Source organism: Engystomops pustulosus, chromosome 1 (genome assembly GCF_040894005.1).
Source record: "Engystomops pustulosus chromosome 1, aEngPut4.maternal, whole genome shotgun sequence".
Lineage (NCBI taxonomy): Eukaryota > Metazoa > Chordata > Amphibia > Anura > Leptodactylidae > Engystomops > Engystomops pustulosus.
The window spans coordinates 263,555,356-263,576,584 of record NC_092411.1 but is presented as its reverse complement, the minus strand read 5'-3'; the positions used below and the strand labels follow the sequence as shown (position 1 = coordinate 263,576,584).

Genomic DNA, 21,229 nt, shown 5'->3' with positions numbered 1-21,229 from the left:
GGTTTAGGGTGCGGTCACACGTTGCGCTTCCAAGCGCATTATAACAGCTGAGAAGAGGTGATTTGCCTAATTACATGACTGTTAACATTTGTGTTTACAAATCACATGTTTTGTTGACGCATGTATTAACATAGCGTTAACAAACGTTAGCAGAAATGTAATTAGGCAAATCACCTCTCCTCAGCTGTTGTAATGTACTTGAAACGCAACGTGTGAACGCGTCCTAAAGGTTTTTCTTTTTAAACAGCACCATAGCAGTGTATTGGTCGGGAGACTGGTACTGCTGCTCAACTGAGTGACTAGGCTGATAATGGTGATGATATCACTCATAACCTGTGGCACTGTATATCGCTACGTCCATAGTATTTGATGTTTACGCCATATATACCCGGTCACCACAGCCCCGGTGTCTATCACCTCAGGCAGTCGGCGGTTGGTCTGAGTACGCATGCGCTTGAACCCGCCCGGCGGTTTCCATTAATACACACCTTGTGACCTGATCACGTGATTCGCTGGCTTCGCTTCCTCTAGCGACGGCGCGCATGCGCAGGTTTTGAAAGCTGGCGGGATCCGTTGTGACGGACGGGACGTGTTCTGTTGTGTGTGTGAACTACTTACCTGATCGCAAAGATGACGGTGGAGAAGAAAGGTCTACAGATCAAAGAAGCTTTTGACTTAGCTCAGAAACCGCACCAGAACCTCTCCAAGCTGGTGTCCGCCCTGAGAGTCACTTATGACCAGGTAAGTGTTTAGAAAGAGCCGCATATATACTGTAGATGGGCAGTGAGGTCATTGTGGGCATAGCTTGTGCTGTAGTGATGGTATAAGGACATGTTCACACTGAGTAGTAAGAAAAACGCACTGCAGAGAAAGGCTTGGCTTTTGCTCCTGATTTTCACAGTTCACATTGTGCAGTTACACACAGATTATGGAGTGGGAATACAGTCAGTGTGTCATTTTGACTTTTGGAAATCCCTAGCTTGGGATAAAAAAAAAAAAAAAAAATTTAGTGTTTCAGACCTTCTGTGCACGGAAGGGCTTATTCACATGAGGAGTCGTTCAAACCGCAGGCACGGAGCAAGAGCCTAAAAATTCTGGGTTTGTGCCAAGGATTTTTTCCCCAGAAGATATAGCCATTTGTAGTGGGCTGCTGTCATGTCTGTACATGTGCTATCTGCAGGGGGGGATTGCTGTTGGGATGTATATAATTGCACTTGCCTAAACTAATGGCCATCATGAATAAGACTCGCAGGGCTATAGTAACCTGCTTGTCGTGACAGTGTTATTGTATATATTCCACACAATAAGTTCTGCACAGATCCCCCGTGCGGGTAAGATCAGAGCCCCCGGCTGTCATATGAGACAGGACCCGGCTCTAACAGCTCGGGATGTTCCTCCCCTATCCAGCCCCTGGCTAGCCCGAGCAGTATGCAAGCGCTTAGGCTGATCCTTCTAATGCACTGCAATATTGCATTAGTGTGAACAAGTACCGTATTTTCCGGGCCATTAGGCGCACCGGACTATAAGGCGCATTAGTAGAATGCGCCTTATATATGGAAAAATTCCATATATAAGGCGCACCGGACTATAAGGCGCAGGGTGGTCGGGGGCGTGGCGGAGGTCCGGGGGCGTGGCAGAAAACGGAGCGGAGGTGAGAGCGGCAAGAGGTGAGTGGTCTCCGGGGAAGGGGGTCCGTTCAGGTGGAGGAGGGCAGCGGACCATACTTACATAGGTCCCTGCTACCGGAGGCAGCACATCTCCAGCGGGAACTGCAGACCGACGTGGCAGAAGTTGTTCGTGCCGCATGGTCTGCAGTTCCCGCTGGAGATCTGCTGTCTCCGGTAGCGGGGACTTATGTAAGTAGGGTCGGCTGCCCTCCTCCATACATAGGAAATCCTAGGCTTTTATGTGCGCCTTATAGTCCGGAAAATACGGTAATCAGATGAATTTACAAAAACCCACTAAATTTAAATGAAAATTTAATAAAATGTCCCAAAAGCCCCCAACACACACAAAACGATACTTCATTTAAAAAAAAAACACAACATAATCGTTATCACCTTGTCCCAATCTATAAAAATATAAACACAGTTCTTCCCGGCCGTAAACCTCGGAAAGGAAAAACGCACCCAAACGTCTGAATCGCCACTTTTTTTGCCATTTTGCAATACATAAAAGTTAAACAAAAAGTGATCAAAAGGTCTCACTGTCCCCTGAATGGTAGCAACGAAAACGCTAGCTCATCGTGGAACAAAAAATGACACCCAACACAGCAGTGTGCACCCAAGTATGGAAAAGCTACTGCTGCCAGAATATGGCAAAAACTTTTGTATAAAAGGTTTTCATTTTTTTAAATCTATTAAATGGGGGTTCTTGTCGATTAATGCAGCGCAGGTGTCCTCGGTTCGATTCCGACCCAAGTTAACATCTGCAAAGAGTTTGTATGTTCTCTCTGTGTTTGCGTGGGTTTCGTCCGGGTCCTCCGGTTTCCTCCCACACTCCAAAACATACTGGTAGGTTGATTAGATTGTGAGCTCCATTGGGGACAGGGACTGATTTGTCAAGCTCTGTGCAGCGCTGCGTAATCTGTGTGCACTATATAAATAAAGGATTATTATTATTATTACCCTTTTTTGCATTTCATTTCTACTTCCCAGTACAAGGGATGGGCTATAAAATACTGTCACTAGGAAGGACAATTTGTTACACAGAAAACAAGCCCGGAAACATAAAACAGTTATGAATATTTGAAAGTGAAGCTATGCAAACAAACAGGGACGTCCATGATGCATCACAATTCATAAATTTTTATTGAATAATGCCAAATCATACATTTAGAAACATTTAATAAACACTAACAGTGCATAAAACAAGCCAATAGTCCCAGTGCCTAAAAGTATAAGACATAGTAGCTCCAACCAGGTAAAGTGCAATATTAGTAGGATCATATGCATAGGGTAAGGGCATCAAGTCCACACGTGTGGTACAGGTATAGTTGCTGTGCAATAAGTAAGTAATCCATAGTTACCTATGTGATGGATGTGTAGAGACTAGACACTGGGGGCTAGAAAGATCTTATACTTTTAGGCACTAGGACTATTGGCTTGTTTTACGCACTTAGTGCTTTTTGCCGTATTTTTCGGACTATAAGGCGCACAAAAAATCCTTTGATGGTGCTCCTTATAGTCCAGTGCGCCTTATATATGAAACTACGTACAGACAACAGCTGCCTTGAACTGTGCACAGGTCTGCCACCTGCTGGTCATTCATCCTTATAATCAGGTGCGCCTTATATATGAACCTAGAAGTTTTAGCAGGCATTTATTGATGGTGCGCCTTATAGTCCGAAAAATACGGTAAATGTTTTGGCATTTTTCAATAAAAAATGTATGAATTGTGATGCATCATGGACATCCCTGTTTGTTTGCATAGCTTGAGTTATCTATTTGGACGTCATTCAGTTTTCATTTCTGGATCTTATTTTGAATATTTAAAGAATTTTTGAAAGTGGGAAGCAATAAACAGGAAATAAAATGGAAAAAAACCCATCAGTGGCCCCCGATACCACATGATAAAAAGTGGAGTCATTCTGTAAGATAACGGGTTTGTGGTACCGGAGGCCAGCGTTCGCTCTGGAGGGACCCCAGTGATATTTCCGTCCGTATAAGGAGAGTTACGTCATTGGGCGAACGCCCCGAACATCTGCAGCTGCTGTTTGACGAGTTTGAGGAGCTGAACCTGACTACATATAATCATACAGTGGGATACGTCCCAGCCCTTCATTGTTAGGATACCTTGGGAATCCACCTGAAGTATCCTTACAATGTAGGTCTGATGTGAATGTAGCCAAAAACTTCTGTATTATGTGGTTTTGCATTTTCAATGCATTAAGGGCGATTTCTGGGCTCAAATAATTTTGACCTATCCATAAACCTGGTGAATTATGGCGCAACATGTCTGCAGGACCCCCTACACACAGGACAATGCTAACGCGTAGATCTTATTGGTATAACATTTAACTGTATACATACAGATGAGGAATATCCCTCTTTGTTCTTTTTTATTAAAAAAAAACAAAACAGTAATGCCAGGCAAATGTGTGTTATTAATCTACAGAAATGCAAATACTCGTCAATGACCCTGATTATTACCCATCTCCACTTGTCGGGTTGGCACCCAGATCAGTTGTTCGTGTAAGGGCTCACTCAGACGGCCGTTGTCGATCACGGCCACAATAGAAGTCTATGGTTTAGCCGGCTGCAATACAAAATATGTCCTCTAATTCGGCAGATTTGGGGTGCGACCGCTTTTCTTCCTATGGAGGGAGGAGAGGTAATTGGTGTTCTCCCTTTCTCCGCCCGGCCCTGTGCTTGGCCAGGATCCGGTCCAGTCAAGCGCATGGTGGTGTTTGTTCACCCTAAGGGTCTATGCACACTTACGTATGGGGCATGTATATTCGCCTGCAAATTTACAGCCGTGTATATGCCCCCAATAGTTGTCTATTGTGCCCAGGCTCAGTATGGTGACACAACATGTGCTCACCGTGCCATGGCCGCAAAAAAATACAGCGTGCTCTATCTTTGGCCGTAAGAACAACGGTGCAGCGCTATTCTCTAGTTTCTTCTCCTCTCCTCCAGCGCGCCCGACGTGTGCCCGTACGGTTACGGGTATGCATACGTTAGTGTGCATGAGCCCTAACAGTGGTACTGGTGTTCCCCATCTCTACCGCGTAAGCTGATGTTTAGGGGGAAAGAAGGAATATACCTATACTTGTTTCTTCCATTATTATGGTGGTCTGACTACATGGCCGAGTGTGCACAAGTTTGGGGGGGTTTTGGAAAATTCCCTTATTTTAATAAGCTTAAAATAATAACTCTGATGCTCTTGTATTTCAGATGGAAGATAAGACAATTTTCCTGGAGGAATTCATCCATTACTTGAAGTATCCTCTGATAGTCTACCGGAGGGAACCTGCTGTAGAAAGAGTGATGGATTTTGTGGCCAAGTTTGTAACTTCATTCCACAACAGTGACAGTGAGGAAGAGGATGAAATGGATGAGGAGAACTCCCCTGTGAATTACCTCTTCAACTTCCTCCTCCAGGTAGGTGTGAGCTCAGCCTTGCCTCCCTTTTCCTCTATATATGCAAAAGAATTGTAGCCTATATACCTTCTTCTAATGCTCAATGATGACACACAGACGCCTCAAACAAGCCATTAATCCGCTGTGTGACTCCCAATAAAGCGCATGTTTGTGTGCAGGTAGGATAAATGCTGACCGAACTCCTAGGAGTAACAGTGAGTCCTGATTACCCCTTGCACAAGTGGTGACATACAGTCGGAGCCCTTATGACCCCCGCCCACACATGCAGTGACTGGCAGTGGGAGCCCTTATGACCCCCGCCCACACATGCAGTGACTGGCAGTGGGAGCCCTTATGACCCCCGCCCACACATGCAGTGACTGGCAGTGGGAGCCCTTATGACCCCCGCCCACACATGCAGTGACTGGCAGTGGGAGCCCTTATGACCCCCACCCACACATGCAGTGACTGGCAGTGGGAGCCCTTATGACCCCCACCCACACATGCAGTGACTGGCAGTGGGAGCCCTTATGACCCCCGCCCACACATGCAGTGACTCGGGGAATGCTGTCTGTCACTATACGTGGACTGGGTAGTTTGGATTGTCCCAGGAAATCTTTCTAGCAAAAGTTTGGCAGGATTCACACCTCTCACTTCTTATGTCCTGCTCTCAGATTTGACATAAAAAAAAAAAAGATTCCCTTTAAAACTCTCCTTGGGAATTTATAATTCTAGTTTTGTTATAACACATTATAAACACTAGATGGCGCCAGTCATCTATCAAAAAAGACTGAAAAATGGAAACTTCTTTAATATAGATAGAGATGTTTGTTTTAAACATATATAAAATATAGAAAATGTTAAAAATCTAAAATAATATCTTACTGATTATTATTGTATTGTTTTTTATTTTTGTTTTTTAAGTCTCATGTTGCCAACAGCATGGCTGTGAGGTTCAGAGTTTGCCAACTGATCTATAAGCTGTTGGTAAACCTGCCTGAGAATGCCCTGATTGATGACGATTTGTTTGACAAGATCCACGACGCCATGCTTATTCGTGTCACAGACAGAGTACCCAATGTTCGGATCCAGGCGGTACTGGCTTTGGCCAGGCTGCAGGACCCAAGTGATGTGAACTGCCCCGTTACCAATGGTAAGAATTAAATGACGCTGCTCTTTTTACAAAAGTTGTGTGTGTGTGTGTGTGTGTATATATATATTTATTACACATACACACGTGTAAATATGATATATAAAATTTGTGTAAATGGCAAAGTTGTGTACATTGTATAAATATTTAAAGGGATTGTCCCATTGAAGGATGTTTGCTAAAGATGTAACCACTGGAACCGATTGATAAAATGGCGTAATAGAAGTCTCTGGTAACCAGAAATGGTGATATGTTATGTTTCAGTACAAGTCCATGATGGCTCTGTGTTGTCTTGCAGTGTACCTGCATCTGCTGGAAAATGATGTCAATGCAGAAGTGCGGAGAGCGGTGTTGTCCTGCATTGCGCCATCTGCAAGGACTTTGCCAAAGATTGTTGGCAGAACCAAGGATGTAAAAGAGCTTGTGAGAAAGCTCGCCTACCAGGTACCCCCCACGCTGAGTGTTGTGCATAGGGGATTGGCCTTTATTGCAAAAAGTTGTGTACAGTGTAACATCTATGATCCCTTTTATACAGGTTCTGGCAGAAAAGGTCCATATCAGGGCACTAACCATTGCACAAAGAGTTAACCTCCTGCAGCTGGGACTGAATGATAGATCAGGTAAGGGCTGTGGGTACTGAGGACCAGACCTGTCCTGTATATGAGCGCGTGTACATTAAGGATTCTCCTTCTATAGAGGCCGTCAAAGAAATCATGCAGAAGAAACTGTTGCAGTCCTGGCTGAAGTACACGGAGGGGAACGTCTTGGAGCTTCTCCACCGTTTGGATGTGGAAAATTCTCCAGAAGTTGCTGTCTCTGCACTCAATGCCATGTTCGCCCTCTCTTCTGTCAGTGAGCTTGTTGAGAAGTGTAAAAATGTTGATGAGAGGTAAGAAGTTTTTTAAACAGTTTTTTTTAATGTATTATTTTTCAATATAAATAACAAAGTCACAAAAAAACAGGATGTAGGGCACAAGTCACTGTCTAGTAACTTATTGGACAATAGCCATGCCGACAACAAGGGGTAAAGACCCCTAGATCTCTGGGTTGTTTGAACAGTAAAGCCAATGTTTTTAGGATGCTAGTAGGTACCATTACTTCACAAATTGGTGTGGCAACGGAATAGCCCTGTCACCCCTTTCGCACCTAAGAACCAGGCCGTGGCTAGCTTTAGTCACCCACTGGCGGGGCCCCAGCAAGAATTGTCTCCGGCTGAAAACAGGAGAAGAGTTTGTCTCCCCCCCCACGATAGACAGAACACCTGGATCAGAGCCCCTACCTGCTTCTATGGTCTATGCCTCTACCTGACTATGATCATCTGCCCACCAAGTCATGTTCAATTGTGTCTCACAATTGGTCACAGAGCCCCTCTGTGCTGCAGACTTATAGACTTAAACTGAGCAGGAGCACTTCCCTCTCCCACTGTGTGCTGAAATTTCCTCTGCTGCTGTGAGATACCAGGCAAAGAGAGGGGGAAGTGCAGAGGGATGGAGTAGACTGTGTAACAGCTTATGAAGCTGCAGTATGGAGGGGCTCTGGTAACGCCTCCCTGTGACCACATAGCATCATTTTGAAAATTTGTTTTAGAAGGAAGGAGGCCATGGATAACAAATATAAGGCGATTACTACAGTCACAGTGCCTGGATCTATGAGTAATGTCTCATGGTTTCTCTCTCTGGTTTATTGTTGCTGCAGTTTGATAGTAGATTTCCTTTAAAGGGAGTGGCCAGCCAAAAAGAAATGGCAATTTTAATATAAGTGAAAAAAAATTAGGCAAGCTGCTCATACACGTACAAAGGGGTAACATGGAGCGTTAAAATCTGGGCCAGGATTCGGTCTAACCTGCTCAAAAAACTTAGAGTAATAAAGGGTGAAGCGAATGAAAGTGCCGCAATGTAGAAGTATAAGTGAGGCTGCGCTCGCCCTTCCCTGTGTTATTACCTTACATTTCCAGCTGAGGTCTTATCGGGTTATACACCAGTTTGCCATGGAAACCAAGTTAATAGACTGATGTAATAGTTGGAGTTTCTGTATCAAGGATATATTTTTTTTTTTTTGTGATTGTTCTTCCATAACGTGACCCCGTTACCAAAGTTCTGTTCCTCTTGTCTGTTACATTGTTTTAAACGTTTCACAAAAACCGCATTGTCTTTCCTCTGCAGGAAACTGATCCCCTTGGAAACTTTGAGTCCAGAAAATGTATTGTACTGGAAGGCGCTGTGCGAGTACTTCAAGTCCAAAGGCGATGAGGGCGAGGCGGCGCTGGAGCAGATACTACCAGAGCCGGCTGTGTATGTGGAGTATTTGCTGAGGTAATCCCATTTTTTTTTTTTCCACTTTATTTTCAATGCTTGTTAAAGGAAACCCATCGTGGCGATTTGGGACACTAAACCACGGACCGGCGGTATGGTGTCCCAAATGACTCAAGTATTTTAAAGCGATTGTTAAAAAAAGTAACTTGGTCTTTGTTCCCTTCGGCGCCTGCACATTAAGGCAAGGGAAGCCAGTGTAGTACACCCCCAGCTTCACTGCACACGCACTGTAGGTCCATATGTTATGTAGGATTTCTATTACTGTATTTTTGGGACTATAAGGCGCACAAAAAAATCCTATGATTTTCTCCGAAATCAAAGGTGCGCCTTATAGTCCAGTGCGCCTTATATATGAAACTACTTACAGACAACAGCTGCCTTAAACTGTGCACAGGTCTGGAACCTGCTGGTCATTAATCCTTATAATCAGGTGCGCCTTATAGTCCAGTGCGCCTTATATATGAACCTAGACGTTTTAGCAGGCATTTATTGATGGTGCGCCTTATAGTCTGAAAAATACGGTACTTTTCTTGTGTCACAAGGCAGAAAAATGGCGCTGACTGACAGTCAAGAGCGAGGTACGGTGGGGCACCATACCTCTGCATCCCTACTTGAAAAGCCAGATCTTACTGGACAAATCTGTATGATCTGTATGACACATCTTTTGTTTATACACTACGGTGAAATCCATATTATGTGAAATATTCACTGAAATAACATCCTAAAAATTCTTTCCGGTGTGTGCCATGTTCTCTATAGGGAGTAAGGTGGACTGAGAATCCAATGTTGAGTACCACTATCAAAAAGCGTGCGGTCACTACTGCCCTACGTGATGGCGAGGACAATCCGATTTTGTGGTTTAGCGTTGATATCGCTGATCAGTTACTAGTACACGGCAGATGTGCATAATACTAAACGTGTATGTATAATAACCCATGAAATGTCTTCTCTCTAGTTATCTCCGCACGCTCCCTGTTCTCAGCGAGGAGGAGAGGGCAGATATGACTAAAATCGAGGACCTGATGACTAAAGCCTTTATAGGCCAGCAGCTGATTCATATAATAGGCTGCCTGGATACCAGCGAAGAGGGAGGAAGGTAGGTCAGGGTGGCTCATCGCATGTTATGTCACTTTACCTTTTGCTATAGAAACCTGCTCACAAGTTCATTATGTTCTCCTGTTCTGCAAACTGAGATTCTGTTATGTGCAGCTGCACTGTGAGTGTGCTACATGTGCAGAATATTCAGACCCAATGTAAAATCTGCATGAAAATGGTTGCCATAAAGTGCAGATTTAAATGCACATATTGTATTTAAAGGTAGTTTACCAGCTCCCATAAAACCATATAGGTAAAGGATTTCTATACAAATATTTGTTTCTCAACAATCTGTAGTTTCCAGATTTCATTTTGAACTCTGAGAAGCTCATTTATTTAGAGATTTTGGTCAATCTCTAGCTGGGATGTCATTCACTGTGTGTGCGAGCATCTGTCAAAACCATGTGTGCTTGAAATCTTTGTCAGGGTGAGCTTAAATGGAGAAGGAAGCAAGTCTATTCATGATATGTATGAGCTAGTACAAACGGAGAGAGGCGGGAGGTCTGTAGGTGGCACTTTCGTGGAGATGAGGGAGGGGTCTGGGTGGCACTTTCGTGGAGATGAGGGAGGGGTCTGGGTGGCACTTTCGTGGAGATGAGGGAGGGGTCTGGGTGGCACTTTCGTGGAGATGAGGGAGGGGTCTGGGTGGCACTTTCGTGGAGATGAGGGAGGGGTCTGGGTGGCACTTTCGTGGAGATGAGGGAGGGGTCTGGGTGGCACTTTCGTGGAGATGAGGGAGGGGTCTGGGTGGCACTTTCGTGGAGATGAGGGAGGGGTAGGCTCCAGAGATATCTGGTAGCAAATTGCACTCCTGTTTCCAATTGAAAAGTTCACCGTTCAGGTATGGAGAAATTTAGGAGTAATTGCTGTCCACCTATGCGCTATTGAAGGTTTATGGCCACTTACAGGACATCTACCACCAGGATGAAAGGCTGTATGCAAATGAGCCCCTCCGGCTATGCCATTTATGTTTAAAAAAAAAAAAAACACAAAAAAAACCCTGAAAATTTTTGAGATATACTGGGTATATGTATATAATTTTTAGTGTTGCAATTTTGTGTTGCCATTTTCTTAGAGCTTAGCCCTTGATAACTACAGGGTTAATGAAATGTTGAATTTTGGATCCCACTCTTAGATTACCGCTGACTCATTTTAAGCTCTTACCAAATTGTTTTGTAATTTTGTTTCCTATGTGGCATCTATTATGTAAAGTGAAGCAGAATATATTGGCACGATTTGTATAATGTCCTAAACTATTCTCCCCACAGGAAGCGACTTCTTGCCGTCCTGCAGGAGATCCTCATCATGCCGAACGTTCCCACCTCATTTATATCTTCTCTTGTGGGAATTTTACTTAGTATACAGAAAGATGACGACCGCAGGATTCTGACAGTATGTAACGAGTTTTTCCACTGGTTGTACACAACCAATCATATATATTTTTTTAATAATGCATCTATTTACCCCTTCACGACTGCCTAATGGCTGTACACGACCTGTTTGAACGTGCCCCGTGCTGAAAGGACATTTATAAACGTCATGACAGTGACCAACTTGCTATATCTTCTTAACCCTGGCACTTAGAAACACAGAATCTCCCCTTTAATATCATATCTGGATTGTGTATGGATGTTTAATAGAACCAGAGACATAAACTCTTAAAGTTGGAATGAAAAAATTTTAGATTTTCATATACAGATTTCTATTTCCAAGAGTTCCGATAGCTTTAAGGGTGGATATCTCCAATGTGTTTCTAGGTGCCAGGGTTCAGGAGATAGAGGTGTTGGCTTACAGTTTGCAGAATTGTAGAAGTACATGCACCCTCTGCATTTGTATTTTTCTAACATATTTTGGTAAAAGTTCATTCAGTTTTACTGCTTATTACCCCCTCCCCGCACTAGAATGTAGTATAACCAGTAGGGCAAATTGTATTATTGCAATAATTTATTCTAATAAATTACATTTTGGGCACAGTGTACCTTTAAATATTTTCTATTATACAGCTAATTCCAGTAACGCTGTAAAGGATGTATCAAACCCTATCTTAGAGGTTGGTAGTCGAGTGATCCCTTCCCCCCCCCCCCCCCCCTTTTTTTTTTTTCTATGTATGGTAATGTTGGGCGGCACGGTGGCTGAGTGGGTAGTACTTCTGCCTTGCAGCGCTGGGGTTCTGGGTTCGAATCCCACTCAGGTCAACATCTGCAAAGAGTTTGTATGTTCTCTCTGTGTTTGCGTGGGTTTCCTCCGGGTCCTCCGGTTTCCTCCCACACTCCAAAACATACTGTTAGGCTGTTTAGATTGTGAGCCCCATGGGGACAGGGACCAATTTGACATGCTTTGTGCAGCGCTGCGTAATCTGTGTGCCCTATATAAATAAAGAATTATTCTTATTATTATTATTAATGTTGAATGCTTTAAAACTTTTTCAGGTAGCAGAAATAATTTCTGAGCTCCGGGAACCAATTGTCACCGTGGATAACCCACCAGATGTTGCCGGATCAAGAAAACTGCAGCTAAAGGTGAGTTTGGCTCCGGGTCGAAAACATTTTTTTGGTTTGTGTTGACAAAACTACAGATTTTAGGTGCAGTCTATGCAGTATTCTACACAGATCGTTATGAGGAGGAGGGGTTACTAATCCGACCACGAAGATGGAACCCTGGCATCATCTGAAAACTCTGATGCTATACATATTCGGGTCCGAGCAACCCAAATTCCCCACCCTTGAGTCTTGAAAATGTGGGCGACTGATGACAGTGTTTCCTGAACTGGACACTGTTATCTGATCAAGCTGTTCCTATTCTGCGCTGATTGTGTAGAGGAGTGAGGTAAGAGAAGGAGAGCTGCACCACTCTGGATATTACTCAGACTAGGCACCGGATGACTTTAAGAGCCCCCCTCCCACCCAACCAGGGAATGTAGAAGATCAAAAGATGGTTGGTTACAAAGCCACAATACCCACAATGGGATGGCTCTTGTCCTGTATTGTAGCGATACATTCACTAGTCGCACAGTCCTCAGAACCATCAGGAAAAGGACTTTCTAAACTTTATGCCCAATCTATACTGAAAGTGGCCAGGAGGGTCTGCAACTACTCGGCTACAGGAATATTTTAGAAATTATATAAATTTTTTTTTTTATAATCTTAAGCTATATTGGCATGTTTATTCCATAATGCAGATTGCAGAAGTAAAGGTACAGCTCAACGAAAGCAAACAAGCTCTAGAAGACTCCATAAACGCTCAAGACTTCAGTCGCGCCTCCGAGTTAAAGGAAAAAGTGGCAGAACTGGAAAAACTAAAAGCCCAGCTGATTAAAGAGGCAGAGGAGCCAGAACTTAAGGAAGTCCGAATAGAGAAGGTTTGGGTTCTTTTTTTTTTTTTTTTTTTCGTGTGCACTTTATTTTCTTTTTTCTTTTCAAGTTTCCATGATCATATTAAATTTTATTTATTTATTTTTTTCTTCCAGAATGACCCGGAAACGCTCCTGAAGTGCCTGACCATGTGCAATGAGCTGCTGAAGCACATCTCACTGACTAAAGGTCTTGGGGGGACATTGAACGAGATCACTCAGTCCCTGGTAATTGGACGCTTTGCTTCTGACAATTTACGATGTAGTTGAGGAAAAGTAAATTGTGTTTGGAGGATAGAGGGTCATGGGTGTTTATGCTCTATCCACATGAGAAGGGAAAAACATACTGACCGGCGTGAGTCACAAGAACGGGACCCCCACCAATCTGGGGAATGGGGTCCCCATAGCACAGGGCTTGGAGATCTCCTGTACTCGCTTATGCAGACCAGCGTATGGGGGCCAGTGATACTATGGCACAATTTGCGGCTGCGTCACGAGCCCCCATAGAAGCACCCTATCCAAGAGCAGCGACACATGGTGTCAGAAGATGGCTTACAAGTCACTTAATTTCATTGGACTGCAGCTGTACTAGTCTTTAACCCATTGCCACCGTCTGCCGTACATTGATCACTCTGATTTCAGGAACCGATGGAGCAGTTACATGTGTCTCCAGCCTTGTGATGACACCGGCTCATCTGCAGAGGTAGCTGCCTAATACACTGCTGAGATTCTGCTGCAATGGCCGCCATGAAACATGATTATGAGCAGCTTTGACCTTAAAGGAACGCTCCAGTCACAGCTGATACATTGGATTATACCTTGTGAAGGGAGGAGCAGGACTCCAGGCTCTAGGAATACAATGTGAATGAGTCCTGCTCCTCCCCTTCAGGCCCTGCACAATCTATTATTCAATGAATTTGGTTCGACTGGAGTGTTCCTTTAACATAGTCTCCAGATGTAGGGGACTCTTTATAACAGTCAAAAGTGATAGCTCCTCCTAAATGGGCCGCTACCCCAGAGCATGTAGTAACTCCAAGGTCCAACCGTGTATTTTATTTCCTTTTGTACTGAATCCGATGAACGGCTTTTTTGTGTTATAATGTATCCAGCAGTAACCGCTTTTTTACTAGACAGATGGCGATTCTTTGCTAGATTCTGCCTCACAGGCAACCACATTAGCGCCATCTATAGGCAGAGTAAGTGGTGGGCAATAGAGATTGGTACTTCCTGTGCCGTCCACATCCTCCCTAATGGCTTTTTCCTTTGTCACAGATCTTGCCAGGCATAACCAACGTTCATCCCTCCGTGAGAAACATGGCCGTCTTGTGTATCGGCTGCTGCGCGTTACAGAACAAAGACTTTGCAAAACGGCACCTGCCCCTGCTGTTACAGGTGAGGGATCTGTGGAAACAAGACTTTGCAGCTTTCTGATTTAGGGCAGAAGATCCTTTTTGTGATTTTGCTTGTGTTCTTATGTATATAGTAGAAGATTCACGTTGGGTATTTGTTTGCTGTGTTTGGTATTTGTGCTCCTCTCCGTGGTAACCTTTATAACCAGCCTATGGATTACATTTTCTGATCTTTGCAGATTTCACAACTCGATGAGGTCAAGGTGAAGACCAGTGCCCTGAATGCAGTCGTCGACCTCCTCTTACTGTTTGGGCTTGAGATTTTTTCAAAGTTAGACGGAGCTGAAAATCCACAGAACGATCCCGAGGAGGCGGAGGAACTGGCCGAGACGGAAGAATCGGACTCCAATAAAGCCGCAGAGGAAGAAGTGGAGAAAGACGCGTCGGCTGTAAATGGCATTCTAACGCTGTTCTCTGAATTTCTGGATAGTGAGGTACGTTACTACATCGCTTTTACTGGTGCATGGCCAGGAAGGTGAACAATTAACCCCTTAAAGGAACTCGCACCTTTGCTTCGGGCTTGTGTATTGTGCAGCTGCACCATGACAACCCATATACATGCCCAGGTGCGAGATCTCCCGAGAGCCAGGTGACATCGGAGTCTCGCAGGGGAATCTGAGGGAGGGTGTGGATCTCACCGGAGGAGTGTGCATAATAAGAGGGCGGAGGATTAGTGACGTACCCCAGATGGCCCGAGACTCGTTTGAATATTTTCCTGGCCAAAGTAAACTATTTATGAGGCCATTCAGGATAACTATGAAAGCGCTGAGCAGTGAGTGCCTTTAGTTTGAATAACCAAATGGTTTGTGTTGGTGAGGCAGCTCAGGTGTATAGAGATGAATGGAGCAGAGTTGCCATACCACACACTACCCGTGCTGAAGTGTGGTGCTGTTTTTGCAAAAAAAGCAGCCATGTTTTTTCATACATAAGATAAACCCTTTAAGCCTGGAGGGGGCTGGCGCAAGGGTTTTCCGACCCGTAGCCTGCGCCCAATCAACACCAGGCAGTCCTGCAGTAAGGGCCAAGGTTAACAACCAGTGCTGGCGTCTGATGATGAATCTCCCCCTGTATCTGTTACAATGTGCAAGGGCATGGTGGCAGGGATATAGCAGTCAGTGTATTATAGTAGATGTGAAGGTACATTAATCTTCTTGATCACGTCTTGAATTACCTTATTGGCCTTAAAGTTTCCACTGGTCCTTTTGTCACCATAGTTTCTTAGAAAAGTAGAGGTCCAGTTCATCAGTTTTTTTTTCCTGGGTATTAACTGTATATTCCTGTGTTATTTTTTTTTCCTGATTCAAAAGATTCCAGAAATAAGGACTGAAACGGCAGAAGGTTTGGCTAAGCTCATGTTCTCGGGAAGACTTATCAGTTCCAAGCTTTTGTCTCGTCTGATTTTACTTTGGTACAATCCAGTGACTGAAGAAGACACAAAACTGCGCCACTGCCTGGGGGTTTTCTTCCCCATATTTGCCTATTCATGTCGGTAAGAATTGAATTTGTGCAGTTTGTCCTGCCATTATAGCAGTAAATCTGTGATTTTTCAGCATTTATTATATATGCCCGACCAGGACAGAGTGCCAAAACTACAATCAAAACCCACTTATGTATCGCAAAGTGACAACATGATAATTTAAGCAGTAGCTTATTGTTCATTGCGCTTTTGCTGCTTTCAACCGTATCAGTGTCCTGAAGGCACCAATACAGTAGACTCATTGTAGCTTCCATCCATGTTCTCTTGAACAGGAAGAATTGTGGGGTCCAGAGCAGGGAGCTCCAATGATAATACAACACCTTCCCCGTCGTCCTTGGTAGCCAAGGATGTCAGATTTTTAAACCAGCACTTAGCTCTGCACATCCTGGGCTTCCTAAAACTGCAGGAGGAGGCCTTGTCTGGCGAACTGTGGGGTGAGGTTGCCACCTTGGACACCCATGCCATACGTTTTCCCCCACCAATATATCCAATGGGGATTGTTATTAATGATTAATTTATCGTTGGACACAATCTTACTCGTCTTTATGAGACTGTCTTAGGAGCTCCATGGATGTTCTCTCCACATCATACTTAATAAAGTGGCTTAGACGGCTTGATAAATGTGGTTTTGTTTTGGCATATGAGGTGCTCAGGTCTGGAGTTGATTTGTGACAAAAAAATGGCAAATTTGGTTTAACTGCTTGATTTATTTAATTCTTCCTATGGAGGGAACTGGAGAGCATTTGCACCCACTTCCTTAAGGAACACCTGTTTGGGCGATTCTTAGTCGTTGTGGACCAGAGGTTTAGGGTCCCAAATCGCGCTTATTTACGCAAACGTAATGGGGACAGATATGGGGCCACACGATTTGCAGCTGCATATTGGTCCCCCTTGATGTTTATCTCATAGCACATTGACTGTGTTTGGTGAGATATAGGACGTGTGTTACGGCGTCGGCCTCTCTCTTCACTATAGAGGTGAGCAGGCCTCCTCCTTTCCAGCATGCGGCTGTATGTTTGCCCGGGTGAACATGCGCTGTGTGAATGTGCCCTCTAGAAGCCCCTCTACTTTAAAAAAAGAAAAAAACACTTTTTTACTTGTCTCATCCAGGACTGGACTATCTATATATAATAATTGTGGGTGATTTGGGACCCTAAACCACCGGTCCATAAGAGCCTGTGGGTTGTTATAATGTCCAAAAAGACCCTGATAGGTTCCCTTTTAAAAATGGGGTAAAGAAGCCATAACATGCAAAATTGTAATTCTGAGGTTTGATAAACCTGTGACCAGTGAGAGGTTCAGTTGAACATAACAATATCTGAAATCTGTGTGCTTTTGCTTCATGTGACCATGTTATCGCTCTGCAATGTCTTACTTTGTGTCCTACCATGACCTGTCCAGCGCTGCAGAATATGATGGCGCTATAAAAAATGTGTTATCATTTGCACCTTCTCCCATAGAACAAATCAGGAATGCTTCGCTGAGGCTTTCTTTCCCACCCTACAAACCCTGTTCAATGCTCCGGCGTCCTCTCCGCTGGCCGACGTCGATGTCTCCAATGTCGCCGAACTCCTGGTCGATCTTACAAGACAGAGTGGACTGAAACAGAAGAGCAAAACCGCTCCGGACTACCAGGTAAGTGGAGATTGTAAGAGTCAAATCTCGCAACAGATATGGTTGGTTCAGACGCAGCATGCAGCGTCGATGTGATTCCCTGCATCACTTCTTGTACGATGTTCGGAGTCCTGTCCTCAGCATTGTGGTCCCCAGGACACAAATCCAAATCCAACTCTGTTGCAAAGCAGGCGCCCGTTGGATAACGTATGGATAACTTTTGTGTGGTAACATCGTCTGTCATCCTTCTACTTACTCCTAGATCTCCACAGTTCACGACAACCTGGCTCTAAAAATCTGCAACGAAATAATAAGTGACCCCACGTCTCCAGACGTTCGCGTATATGCAAAATCCTTGTGTTCTCTTGAGCTTTCCAAAGAATTGGCGAAAGACCTGCTCCCCATTCTGGATGCGGTCCTGGAGGTAAGGGTGTTATCCGTTTACACGCGGCTGTGATGGGTCTCTTCACAATATCACTGAAATGTTAAAACTGGCGATTCGCTTTCTAATTCCTGCTATTTGTAGAGGTAGGGGACGCATGGAGGTGCCTTCAGCTCCCCTGATACAACCCGATAAAACATATTTTTTTTTATATATATAAATAGGATGTTACTGATAAAGTTTGCACAAGAGCCATAGAAAAAGTGAAGATGCAGCTGGGTGACACTAAGGCTCCAAAGGTGGAGGTTGTGGCGTCTCCGGGAACCTCCGCTAATGCAGAGCAAGAGAACGCGGAAGGTAATGTACTACATGAGGAGCGACCTCTGACCTGTCACAGGAACATCTTATACAATTACATATTTACTTCTCATATGCAAGAAAGAAAATAAATCTGCAGCGCTGGTAAAGTGGTAGGTTTATTCACCCACATGGTAACGTTTCAGTTGAACAAAACATCTCTCAATCTCTTAAAGGGGTTGTCCGAGTTCTTGAAAAAAAGCTAAGTGTCCGGGACAGGGCTGCTTAAAAAAAATAAAGATGTACTTACCTTCCGGTGCCCTCCGGCATTCAGTGCCGGCCGGACCCGACAACCTTCCGGCCCCCATACACAATGCTGTGTATAGGGGCGGATAGGCGCACCCGGCCACGGCCGGCCGGAAGCTGAATCCAGCGCTGCTCCGGCGGCCATGTTTGTTTACATGGCGCCCGGACCGGAGTGACAGCAGCGCTGGATACCGGAGGGCACCGGAAGGTAAGTACATCTTTATTTTTTTAAGCAGCCCTGTCCCGGCCACTTTTAGCTTTTTTTTTCAAGAACTCGGACAACCCCTTTAAGTTCCAGAAACGTTGTCATATTGGCGAATAAACCCATTTCAGTGCTGCCTAATTTTTTTTTTTTTTTCCCATACTTCGGTGTACAGAGCTGTGTATGTTTGTTTTCTTTTATGTGGGGCTAGCTGACTTTTTTATTGCTGCCATTTTGTAGAAATTCCAATTGTTATGAGTGGTGAAATTGGGCGCTATTTTACATTGTGAGGTCAGCACCAGGGGAAATAGTTTTTTTTTTTTTTTTTCCTATTTTGATCAGAACTTTTGGTACATAGCGATACCCAAGATGTTAGGTATCGGCTCTAGGTAAAGGGGGGTGGTTTTAAACTTTTATTTATTTTTTTTTTTCCCGCACCAAATCTTTGATTAAAAAAAAAAAAACCCTGATTTTTAACAGTCTCTAATGGTTACATGCTAATTTCCCCCCTTCTATTCAGGCAATGATGAATACGATGATGTGTTTGAAGAACAAAAACCTGTAAAAGGCAGAGCTACCCGAGGCGGTAGGTTGACACTGAGCCTCTTGTAGACGCACAACTGTATCTACTGCTACAACAGCCGCCCCAGGATCATTGTGTTCTCTATATTCCACAGGTCGTAAAAGGGCGACTAGTGCAAGTACAAGGAAAAAGAGCAGCAGGACCGCCGAACCTGTGGCGGAGGGGTAAGTGAGGCGGCCTGCCATTGTCCCCCCTGCTTTATAAACATACTGTAGCAGTAAATTGCATGGAGAAGGCAGTCTAAGGCTTGGATATCCTGCCGCACTTTATCGCATAGTTGTGTGTGGCACAAGAGCTTTTACCACTAGTGAGGGCTACGCTGCAATCTTCAGGGCTGGTCTCTTCCAAGGTGTGAGCTATTTAGTACACTGCTAAAAAGCATTAATTGGGATAATAATCCTTATATAGCGCCATCAAATCATAGGGGACATAGACAAATATTATATATACATTAGAGTACAAACCGTCCTATGGAACAATAGCAGTGAGGGGCCTTAAGGTGCTCTCTCCCCCAACCCAAGTCAGAGTAGTTCTAAAATGAACACTCTTTTTATTTAATTGCTACAGTCAAATGCAGTACGTGCTGAGTATCTTTTCATAACAATTTGGGAAAATTCTGACCTGCTCCTAAACAAAGGATCAAAACTTTACTGATCTTAGGACTTCATTGTCCTACCGCTCGACTTTAAGGGGCTCAAGCGGTAACCAGCACTCTACATGCACCAACAACTACAGTATAGTATGTAATGCCAGCCCAGAAATGATAAAAGAGCACAGCCATAATTTCCTCCCCAGTTTAGTAGATTCAGAGCAGACAATCATAGTGGAGACCCCGTAGTGGAGCAGGTCTCCATTTGTGACGCTAATAAAATGGAGGATCCTAACCCCACAACCTGGTAATAAGGATGTGAATGGGCAGTACAGTGGATAAAAGCAGGTTTTTCCCTCCATACATCCCGCACATAAAGAAATGTGACCTATAGCACTAAATATGACCTATAGCAGTGGTTGCGAACCTATGGCAGGGGTGGCACTCAGAGCCCTCTGTTTGGGCACCCAGGCCATCAACCAGCACAAAGGTCACCAATTAGGACTCAAGACATGAATCAAGGAGGTGTGGACAGAGCTTGATTATCATTGTAGCCTCTTCTCCGGACCCATGATTCATCGTATTAAGAGAACTTTAGAGGGAAACTACAAGAACAATCCAAATTTCTCCTTCTTTCTCTTGTATTGGTGTCATCAGGGCGCCAATACGTTTGAAACCCGTGAGTTACTTTAAATTGGCATTTGGCACTTTGTGAAAAGATCTGGCTTTTGCTTGTAGTTTTGGCACTCGGTACCTAAAAGGTTCAGCATCACTGACCTATAGCATCCCCAATATGTATCATTATGGTTACAGAAGTGTCTGCAGTTCCACATATTGTTCTGCATATGTGTAAGATCCTATTGTCTGTAATGCTCCAGTAGATGGCACAGTCCTAGAGTTATAACTGAACATTTCTACATCAACTTTTTTTTTTTCAGTGAGGATAAAGAAGAGACGCCGGTTCCGGTCGCGACAAGGCCATCACGAAGAGCTAAAAGCATCGCCATGGAGAAAACTAAGATGAACCTCACTAAGCTTCTCAACGAGGAGGCAAAATAATGCAGGAGGGTGATATTTCCATACACCTGCAACATATGAATATTTACTATCTATTAATAAAGTGACATCTATTTGCTATAAAATAATTATCTCATTTACTCGTTTATTCGTCTGCAGCTGAATCACGTTTAAGGTTGGGCAAATGGTCAAGTTCGTTTTAGAAAGTTTTGAACTCTATGGAGAACAAATTCAGAGGGAATATTGGAGCCCCTAAATTGGTGGTTGATGCCAAAAAATCTAGAAATGGGTCTCCCAGTTAAGACCTCCTAATTACTACAGATGCCAGTCCTCGAGGATCGGGGCTCACACTCTGCACCAGGTGTT

The 21,229-nt window shown here is 44.1% G+C and overlaps 2 protein-coding genes across 2 annotated transcripts; both read left to right on the top strand.

The window, feature by feature from the left end:
- The first annotated feature begins 452 nt into the window (after positions 1 to 452).
- Positions 453 to 18,333, top strand: NCAPG (non-SMC condensin I complex subunit G). Its single transcript, XM_072126034.1, has 18 exons — positions 453 to 741; positions 4,896 to 5,102; positions 6,006 to 6,234; positions 6,530 to 6,675; positions 6,767 to 6,851; positions 6,928 to 7,120; positions 8,394 to 8,543; positions 9,499 to 9,639; positions 10,907 to 11,030; positions 12,068 to 12,157; positions 12,817 to 12,996; positions 13,105 to 13,215; positions 14,260 to 14,379; positions 14,576 to 14,830; positions 15,704 to 15,885; positions 17,334 to 17,508; positions 17,750 to 17,911; positions 18,094 to 18,333. Exons 1-18 carry the CDS (start codon positions 631 to 633, stop codon positions 18,316 to 18,318), a joined length of 2,886 nt encoding a protein of 961 aa, XP_071982135.1. The 5' UTR covers positions 453 to 630; the 3' UTR covers positions 18,319 to 18,333.
- A 710-nt stretch (positions 18,334 to 19,043) lies between these two features.
- LOC140126379 (condensin complex subunit 3-like) lies at positions 19,044 to 20,985 on the top strand. Its single transcript, XM_072145818.1, has 4 exons — positions 19,044 to 19,050; positions 19,195 to 19,260; positions 19,352 to 19,421; positions 20,785 to 20,985. Exons 1-4 carry the CDS (start codon positions 19,044 to 19,046, stop codon positions 20,903 to 20,905), a joined length of 264 nt encoding a protein of 87 aa, XP_072001919.1. The 3' UTR covers positions 20,906 to 20,985.
- The last annotated feature ends 244 nt before the right edge of the window (positions 20,986 to 21,229 follow it).

Excerpts from the sequence above, each read along its gene's own strand:
- NCAPG (XM_072126034.1), top strand. The coding sequence starts at position 631 with ATGACGGTGGAGAAGAAAGGTCTACAGATCAAAGAAGCTTTTGACTTA. Across the intron at positions 9,640-10,906 it reads ACCAGCGAAGAGGGAGGAAG|GAAGCGACTTCTTGCCGTCC; the intron begins GTAGGTCAGGGT and ends TTCTCCCCACAG. Across the intron at positions 14,831-15,703 it reads CTGAATTTCTGGATAGTGAG|ATTCCAGAAATAAGGACTGA; the intron begins GTACGTTACTAC and ends CTGATTCAAAAG.
- LOC140126379 (XM_072145818.1), top strand. Across the intron at positions 19,261-19,351 it reads AGGCAGAGCTACCCGAGGCG|GTCGTAAAAGGGCGACTAGT; the intron begins GTAGGTTGACAC and ends TATATTCCACAG. Across the intron at positions 19,422-20,784 it reads GCCGAACCTGTGGCGGAGGG|TGAGGATAAAGAAGAGACGC; the intron begins GTAAGTGAGGCG and ends TTTTTTTTTCAG.